Source organism: Microchirus variegatus (assembly GCF_963457635.1).
Source record: "Microchirus variegatus genome assembly, chromosome: 1".
Classification (NCBI taxonomy): Eukaryota; Metazoa; Chordata; class Actinopteri; order Pleuronectiformes; family Soleidae; genus Microchirus; species Microchirus variegatus.
Window position 1 is genome coordinate 2194338 of NC_139802.1, and position 9829 is coordinate 2204166.

General features: G+C 38.3%; 1 protein-coding gene across 1 annotated transcript; it reads right to left on the reverse strand.

Annotated features, from left to right (window-relative positions):
- Nucleotides 1-5647: 5647 nt before the first annotated feature.
- Nucleotides 5648-8797, reverse strand: cox6b2 (cytochrome c oxidase subunit 6B2). The gene is made up of 4 exons (XM_083897427.1): nucleotides 8699-8797; nucleotides 8132-8273; nucleotides 7160-7260; nucleotides 5648-5949 (listed from the first exon to the last, which is right to left on the reverse strand). The coding sequence occupies exons 2-4, from the start codon at nucleotides 8235-8237 to the stop codon at nucleotides 5896-5898; spliced, it is 261 nt and encodes an 86-aa protein (XP_083753553.1). The 5' UTR covers nucleotides 8238-8273; nucleotides 8699-8797; the 3' UTR covers nucleotides 5648-5895.
- Nucleotides 8798-9829: the final 1032 nt, after the last annotated feature.

Below are 9829 nucleotides of genomic sequence, written 5' to 3' on the forward strand. Positions count from 1 at the left end.
TGTAAAAACCTCCCCTTAAAGCAGGGGTCTGCAACCTTTATAATGTAAAGAGCCATTTTTTTTTTGTCCCCTCTCCACCCAAATAAAATTATTCTGGAGCCGCAAAAAACCTATTTGATCCTTAAAATGAAGATAAAATCACATGTAAAGTTGTCGTTTTTACACATATATACTATATTTAAAGAACTACAGTTCGTCGCATGTTGATACCAAACCTCTAAAGTGAAGAAAAATGCCTTTGAGATGAACATTTATGTACAATTATATGTAGTTTATGTCTGTGAAAATCTGCCTGGCCTAAGTATATGGATCCAAGGATGGACAGGACTCCAAATGTGAACTTCTTCATGTACGCATTACTTTAATGGCTTTAAGGCAGGGGTCTGCAACCTGTGGCTCCAGAGCCTCATGTGGCTCTTCGGCCCCTCTGTAGTGGCTCCTTCTCGCTTTGAAGGAAAAAAAATGTTTCATGTTTTTCCACACTTTTTTTGTCAAGTTAAACGCATAAAAAGTGTTTTTGCTATATTGTCCGTCAGATCCAATTGTAAAAAACTCCCCTTAAAGCCATTAAAGTAATGCGTACATGAAGAAGTTCACATTTGGAGTCCTGTCCATCCCTTGGATCCATATACTTAGGCCAGGCAGATTTTCACAGACATAAACTACATATAATTGTACATACATTTTCATCTCAAAGGCATTTTTCTACACTTTAGAGGTTTGGTATCCACATGCGACGAACTATAGTTCTTTAAATATAGTATATATGTGTAAAAACGACAACTTTACATGTGATTTTATCTTCATTTTAAGGATCAAATTATATAGGAATAATTTTATTTGGGTGGAGAGGCGACAAAAATGGCTCTTTACATTATAAAGGTTGCAGACCCCTGCTCTAGTTGTTGCATCGACAGGTTTAAATGGAAGGATACGAGTTAAAGAATTCCATATTAAATTATACATACATTTGAGTATTGTAACACGAGTGCAGAGGCGATTCTAGAGTCTGTAGGGGCCCTAAGCAGCAAAAATACCCAGGGCAGGGGGCCCTTCCTTCCATCCAGTGTTCATCACCATTATGTTACAAATAATCTGACACCAACGTAAAATGAATGAGTTAAAAAAAGTAGGTTTTTTTTTTTCAAAATGAATGAAATAACATGGAAAAAACTTGTAATTAAAAAGTATGTGAAAATATAAATGTAAAGAACAATAAAATACTGTAAATAGCTTTTAAAAAATTATATAAACTTTTTAAAAAATACCTTACACTGTAAAGAACTCACATTTTGAAACAATATAAATATATAGAACAATAAAATACTGTAAATAACTGAGAAAAAAAAAACATAAACTGAGTAAAAAAGTTATGCATTACACTGTAAATAATCCTCTTCATTTTCCAACTTGCAGAACGATAACTTCACACAGTTTAAAGTGAGGTGGGGCCCCTTTAGGGAGGTTTACTACTGACATGTCATTGTTGTTTAAGGGGGACGGGGAGGCGGCTGGTCACTGCACATTTCAGTAAAAACAGCCCTCAGGCTCAGAGTGTCGGGGGGCCCCCTATCGGCTCGGGGCCCCAAGCAGTTGCCTGCCCTGCCTGCACCTCTGTGTCTCCACCACCACAAACAAAACACCTGCTTAATTTGAACGTTTCACACTTCATCAAGGAGTTTTTTCCTCTTTTCTCTTATTGATGCTTGCTCATTATTGGGTTCCTTCCTCTCTGCATGATGTCGTCTACGTTCAGTGTCTTGAGATAACGTATATGCTACGATTAGAAACTATACAAATAAAAATGAATTGAATTGAATTAAAATGATTAACAAGCAAAGAAGAAGAAGAACCATCATACTTTCATACACAACGATTCTGTAGAAAGCATTTCTAAATGCTGGAGGTTTCCAAAAGCAAGGATTTGACATCTATGTCCCAAAGGTCCCTGGTCAGAATTAGATAACCTCAAGGGCCCCCGAGCATGTTCTCTGTTGGACATTTGATAGCGTTAACAGCAGAAAATAACCACTTTGTAAGAGATAGGTTCAGTTAATATTTACTAACAAAAAAAAGCAAATATATGAGCACAATTGACGGATTTATTGCATCTAAATCAAAACTCGCTATTAGCATTAGCATTAGCATATTCCACAAGATGCTTTCTCAAGTGTCTGGCAGTTTGAACTGAATTATTATTATAAAGCATTTGTCACGTCATTACTCCGGAATTCAGATAACACATTCACAGAACAGGAAAATGAGTAATGTTGCAAACAGGAAGAAATAAACGTGCATTTCCTAGTTAAACGTCACAGAACCACGAAAACAGAAACCTTCTTGTAGACGGGGGCCGCTCACATTATGGGACGGCACTAATGAATGCTTTCGCGGTGCATATTTGAGTAAAACCAAACTCATTTCCTGAGGCCTGACAGCAGAGCTAAGACATCGACCACAACTCGTCTTTCACTCGTTGTGACAGACATCGACATCGTGGTCCCTGTGTGAGGCTCCTCCCCTTCTTTGTGCAAGAGACTCAGCCGGAATTACAAATATTTAATTCAATCTTGAAATAACCAACCGCACAAGAAAAAAACAGGAAGTGACAAAGAAACAGGATGTGCAGATGTGCAGGTGCCTTGCGACAACATACTTTAGAAACGACACTTCTTTGTCCCCTAGTTCCATCTGCAATCCATGGGCCGTCGCCAAGGTAACTCATCCTGCAGCATCTCCACCAGTGACCTGTGCTGTGTGAGCAAATGCAATTATAAGACATCTGCAGAGGACAAATGAGGCTAAAGGGTGGAGGGTGGTGGAAGGAGAGAGACGGAGAACTTAACCTGAGCCCATCAGTGTGAAAAGTGTATGTTTTCGCTATACACTAAACGTATAACTAATTACCTTGATTTAAATTTTTTTTTAAATATATTAAAATCAATTAAATCAAGAAAAAAGGGCTAGACATCACAGGCAAAGGTAAAAAGTTCACACAGACAGCAAATATTTCCCATTTGGTTACTTAAAGGTGTGAAGTCATAAAATGACCATGGTGTATGATCAGAGGTTGAGGAAACATTAAAGGGGAATTCCAGTATGTTTATAAATGTGTGTGTGTGTGTGTGTGTGTGTGTGTGTGTGTGTGTGTGTGTGTGTGTGTGTGTGTGTGTGTGTGTATAGTACTTACAAAAAGTCTCTTATTTGGTCCGGCAGCCGCAACAGGCAGCAGTGAACTCTCGGGTCTCACAAGACTACACGAGATCACAGGAGATCTGAGAGTCGTTGCAGGAAGAAGAAGAACCTGGAAACGCGAGTGAGAGCTGAATTATTAGCAACAACAAAAAAAAAAACAAGCACGTTTTATAGATACAACTCAGAATGCCGCAAATTGCCCTGTAAGATTACACTGCAGCCAATGCCACCCGCCGCAATCTACTGGACCACCTATGTACACACATACACACATTTATTAACATAGGTTCCAGGTCAAAAAATTACCGGAATTCCCCTTTAAATTAAAACACTGCCTTCACTGATAACAATGATGCAACCACCCACTGTCAGTCACCCACTAACACTTGGGATGTCCATAAAGAGCGTCTAGCAGCTGAAGTTGCAGATGCTGAATGGTGCCCGACTTAAAAACCCTGTGTAACCCTCTCAAAAATGTCTCGACATGAGGAGAAGCAAAACACCGGTCTGCAGCGGAGATACGTTTAAATATAAACAATTGTAAAAGGAGAAGAAGTTGAAGACGGACTAGTTGCCTACCGTTCCGTATCTGAAACATTAAGTATCCAGTAATTGTTTAATCGTCTACTTCTGCCAAATGAAAATAATTTCACCTAAATGTCACACGCTGCACCTTCAACATTATGCAAAAGTCTTGTTTAATGTTTTCTTTAAAGGATCGCTGAATGTTCTTCTCGTTTATTCCATAAAACAACAGCCAGCATGTATTTAAGGCATAAACATGATGAAGTGCAAATGAAAGATGAGCAGAGTGCAGTTCAAACTACGTCAGGGTATAAACACAAAAGCTTATAAAGAAGCATAATACGGTAGTTACGGTAAAGCAGTCCCGAAAGTCTGCTTGGAAAGAACTATGTTTGCAAAAGGTATAATTGGAAACACCTTTGGCAAAGTGAACAAGCAGAGCCAGTTCTGACTATCTTTGTTTGCTCTCAGAGATTAACGAGAGGTGAACATCCTCCAAAATGAATCATGTCCCACAGAAAATTTGATCTTTTCTACAAATCAATTAAATGCAGTCCGATAAATTAACACAAGTTGAGAAAGTTTTGCATCTTGTATGGAAATTTTTTTACATATGAAGAAATGAAGAGCTTTGCAGAATTAAATGCTGTGCAACAGTGCCACCCTGTGTTTATGTATGGCACCGACTCATGTCAGCGCACACCAACTGGCCACATCTTTGCAACCCCACACTAGCCATCCAAGGTTCTCCCAAAGTCTCCCTCACTTCTGGTTTGTGAGTGTTTCTGTGTCAGCAATAAATAAAAAATGGTGATACGTTAATTTGGCCTAAAACTCAACACTGAGGAAGGACACGTACCCATTCTGGCATGTCAGGACACATCGGGCATAGCTGCGGTGAAGTGCTGCCAATGGAGGAAGAAAGATTACAGCCACACGACAAAACACCCAGTTTTAAACTGTGACACAATATATGTATATATGTATATGTATATATATATATATATATATATAGAGAGAGAGTTTACATTTTCAATATATTAACATGCACAAAGTAAATGGGGGTGCATGTATGCTGAGTTCAGAGGGCTACGTCAACACAGCCTCTTATCTTCATGTAACTCAGTCCCTGTCAAATGGTGCCACAGTGTGGTTAAATAGCTAAATAAATTGGTAAGTACAAAAACACTGCCACCTACTGGACAATCGTATAGTTGCCTTTAGATTCCACGGCTGACAAACCTGAGGAATTATTTCAAATTAGAATAACATTTTTTTTAATAAATGTATTCATTAACCATGTATAGAAATTGATTTAAAATTGCTCAGCCACAGACTGGACTGTCCGTCACTCACACACAGTATGACCACATTGTCTACAGAAAACCGGCTCAGGTCACATTGCTGTGAAGTTAAATATCCATTTCTGTGTTAAATGCAAATTATGATTTTACGATTTGTTTTATAGATTTTAAAAAGGTCCAGTATGTCGAGTTGTGAACGAAATACTTACTACACAGAGAACATCTTTTCTGGTGTCTAAAGGCCATCAAAATTCAGAGGAGAGGTGACTGCAGGAGTCTTCCATTTGTTGTAATCTGCAGTCCAACCGTTAAATGTTGGCCTTTTAACATGACACAAGTAGTAGATTACTTACTATCAGCTGCGTAGCTTTGCCACTCCTCCACACATCTGTCACAAATATGACAACTGTTCTCCGGTCCTCGTAGCAGATGGTCCAGAACCCTTGGACACGAATGCTGTCATTTCTTTCAAGAACTTCATGGTGTGACTTGGTTCACCTTTAAAACAGCTGAGATAAACAACAACTGAAGACATTTATCATTTCATCTTCCCCTCACAATTACCAGGACTGCAATAAGAAATTCAAATTCAAAGTCAGGCTAAGAAAAATGCAAGAAAGAAATGAACACAACTGTTTTAATTGTTTCTGTACTACATTTATTATACAGTGTTGAAGAGTAAAGACTGAAAACAAACTTCAGGTTTCAACAGGTAGGGTAGAAATGTGTGCGTTTTTGCAGTTTAAGTGTCATCAATAAAGATGATGTGATAATGGGATAGCTGTGTGAATTTGACATTAGCTACAGAGGTAAGGTAAGTAACAAGAGTGTCCTGCAGTCAAATCTCCACGTCCATAGCAGTTGGGAGTGTTTAGATCCTCCCGGGGAAATTTCCATTTTCTATCTCCTCATCCCATTTAGCAATCTGCAAAAGACCAGAGGAAAATATCAGAAACATGACGGTACGATAATTCCGTGTTTTCATGTGAAATATTATAACCTTAAAATCGTGTCACAGCTGTTATATAAGCTGCATGCAAATAACCTTGACAACAAATTCCAGCTCAAAGGTTTTGGGCCCAGTCCCAATGTTCACTCTGATTCTGAGGTTTGTTCAAAGTCAGTCAGTGAGGACTTAATGTTTTGTCAAGTAAGTGAAGGCCATCTCTGAGCTGTTTTGAGCGTTTTACGGCAACTTTCTGTAAGCTGACATTTCTGCAGACCTTGCCTATGGGAATTATGCACAGTTCATAGCAAATGAGAAACAAACCAACTGATGACCTCTGACTGCAAGACTAACAAGAAGCATAGAAGGAGCAACCAACCCAGATTGTGACATTACAAGAAATTGAAGATAATCAGAGGAACTGGCAATACTTTATAATAAGTACACACTATTAGCATTAGTTAAGCATTAACAAATACTGAATTCCTCTTTTATAACACATGAATAGTCATTAGTATGTAGTTTATGTATGCAGTTCTAAATTCTACTCGTGTGCTGAAGTGTTGGCAATGTACTGAGCGACTGCTGGACACAGATAGAGGTGAGGTGGATGCTGATTGGCTGCTTGAGTACAGCAGCTATTTGGACACTGTTCCTCACCTGATGGGATGAGTAAAAATGTATAAACTACATACTAATGAGTACTAATACTATTCATGTGTTAGAAATGATTAATTCAATATGTATTAATGCTTAACTAATGCTACTATTGTGTACTTATTATAAAGTGGTACAGAGGAATCTAAGAATGTCATAGAGTTTACTGATCAACTGAATTATTTATCTAACAAAAACAAAAATTGGGATAGCTGTGTTTAGTGTGTGGAGTCTAATCACAAGAAGAGAAGCACATGCAATGCATCCAGTGTGACCCTACACATAGTCAGAGTCAGAAAAACCTCGATCGTCATATTCGATGTGGCTCAATACAGAGCATCGCTCAAAAATAAACCCATTAGTAAAACTACACTGCATAAAAATAAGCTACGTAAGTGTAAAGTGGCACAGCTCATGATCATGCAACTGATTATTGTTAATGAAAATGTTTATGACAGTGGGAATAAAACAGATAAATGTTTTCTTTGCTAGGGGGAATTTATAGTGGCAGCCTGATGATGCTACATCTTACCCAGCCATTGGGACAGAGGGTCTTGTAAACCTTCTGGTACCACTGACAGGGGGTCATATCCTGGCCTTTGGCTTCTAGGGCCTTGTTGCACCTGTGGAAGTCTGGAGAAATTGATAAAAATAAATATGTGAATCACACAACATCAATAACATTGATAAAAAGATGTAAAGACACCCCCCCCCCCCCCCCAAAAAATAAATAAATAAATAAAGATAAATTACTCTGACAGACATTTAAGGAGTGAGATATTAAAGCTTAATATAAAGTAGTACAGTATGCATTATTCCAGATTCTGCATTTTTATATAAAGCTACCATCACCGTAATAGCAATTATAAAGGCCTTTGCACACAGGATGCGTTTAGAAAAATACTTAAGATACTTCAAACATGTGTCCAATGCAGCATTCACATTGGCCATGCAATTTCGCTGTGCAAAACTGTGGCTTGTAGTCAATTTTCCCCCGAGTTTCCGTGGTGTTTTGAGGTCGTGGTGTGATTAATTTCTCCTCGTCTTCATTATTTATTTGTTTTTTTTCACATCGCGCTTGATGTGCGTGTGTTATAATTTGCATCCATATTATTAGCACTTTCATCCCCTATATCTTCACAATGCGCAGAGACATTAAGGCTGCAAGATAAAAAAAATGCCTGCCATTTGTCATTATCTGGGTAAATACGGGTCATTATTACACTGCAACTTACATAAGTGTTAACATATTGCCAATCGTGTCATGAATGAAGCATAAGCCTGCAGTTGCTGTCATGCATCTTTGTTATACTATGTTTGAGTAAACAAATCACAATCTTGCTGACGTGACAATTTAATCTATGGATGCAACTGTGGATGGACGTATTTTAAATGTTTAGGTGATACATTCAAAATATTTCCTGATGTCAGATGTTACAGTTTGTAGGTCAATGGAATAAGCACAATATGTGAATAACTGTGCATTTACACTAATTTCACTCACCCAAGTAATTCTGGTAACAGTTGCGGGTCTGGTTGGTGTTCGGGAATCGTGCGTCAAAGGGAGCCGTCCTGTAGTTTTTCAGCTTCTCTTCAATAGTTTCAGACATTTTCGATTCGGGGTCAAGCACAAGTCTTACACGAGTCTGGAAAATGGGCACACATTTAATTAATAATAACGCTGCAAATGTAAACGACAATCGTGTCAAAAACCAGCCTAACAAGGCCCGGCAGTAGCTGGCTAAGCTAATAACAGTTAAGTTTAGTCAAGTTTGACCTTAGCTTCGAAAGTAATGCGTCACAGCTGTAATTCTATAGCCGATATAACTGCAAACAAGTGCTGACACAAACACATTAGAACGCGTTACACATACACATTATTAGCTTCAAACACAGGTTAGCTGCTGCTTGCTAACAGTGTTGACAGTTGGTTGTTGGCGAAAACGTTTTGAAAATACATTATTTTCCCACGGGTTTTGGTCGATTTAAGCACCAGAAATGCTGGGACATAAGGAAAAGTGTGATAAAAAACAACATTTAGCAGCAAATATCTAAGTGACGGAGAGCTAACCTTGGAAGGATTGCGGCCGTGTCCTCTTCGGAGATGTCCTTACTTGAGGCGACGCGCAAAGGATGCCGGGATGCCGTCTTTCTTTGCCTTGCTTTAGTGTGGTGCTGTGCAGTCCAGACGCTCAGTGGGCGCCCTACTGCCCCCTGCAGGGGAGGCTGCAAATGACACGTGAATCATTTTCATTTTGACCCAGGAAATATTCAGGCTCATAGGAAAAAAAACATTATTAAATCTAAATGTGACAGTCTGTGGTAAAAAAAAAAAGTGCTTGGAATCAGTGTTTTTTTTTTTTTTTTAATATAAAATATGTATATATGTATGTATGTATGTATATATAATATATTTAAACACATTTTACACATTTTATCTAATTCTTTCTTGTGTGTTTTTATTCTTATAAGTGTGTTTTTGAATTGAAATGCCATACAATACATGTGATTTGATTTACTTATAGTATTGTATATTCTACTGTGAGTAGTATTTATATTCTATCAAAGTTTACATTGCAACATATCATATGCTTACTGCGGGCTCTGGCTTGCCTCTGGGATTTCATTCCTCGTGTAGTCAAAAATCAGTTCTGTTTTTTGATCTTCTGCTCTCTCTTTTCAGTGTGAATACAAACTCGGAAATAATGGAGAAGCCTTTGAAGTGGATTTTGACATAATATGTACTTTAGAGCATGGGTGTCAAACTCTGGCCCGCGGGCCAAATTTGGCCCGCCGTGTAATTTCATTTGGCCCTTGAGGCAATATCAAATTAACATTACAGCTGGCCCGCCGGTATTATTATACACTTAACTATGTGAGCAACTTTTCTCCTCAATGAAGATGACGAAAACGTCTCACAGGATACGTCTGACTGATGAACACCTTCGTTCGATAATGAAGGTTGCCTCAGCTCAAAGCCTGAACCCCGACATTTATGAACTAGCATCCAAGAAAAGATGCCAGGTATCTGTCTTGGGCACATCAGATGAGATCAGTGTGTCGCAAACTGAGCAGTAAAAAGGCCTGAATGGTTGATTTATTCATTGTTATTTTATTTTCAAATTTATTAGCTTGTGGAAAAAGTTAATGTTGATATTTACCTCAGAAGGCTGCAAATAGAAAAGAGGCATTAAATGTTTTA

Coding starts and splice junctions, on each gene's coding strand:
- cox6b2 (XM_083897427.1), bottom strand. CDS start 8,237: ATGTCTGAAACTATTGAAGAGAAGCTGAAAAACTACAGGACGGCTCCC. Junction 7,261..8,131: donor CTGTTACCAGAATTACTTGG/GTGAGTGAAATT, acceptor CAATTTCTCCAG/ACTTCCACAGGTGCAACAAG. Junction 5,950..7,159: donor CCCTCTGTCCCAATGGCTGG/GTAAGATGTAGC, acceptor GGTCTTTTGCAG/ATTGCTAAATGGGATGAGGA.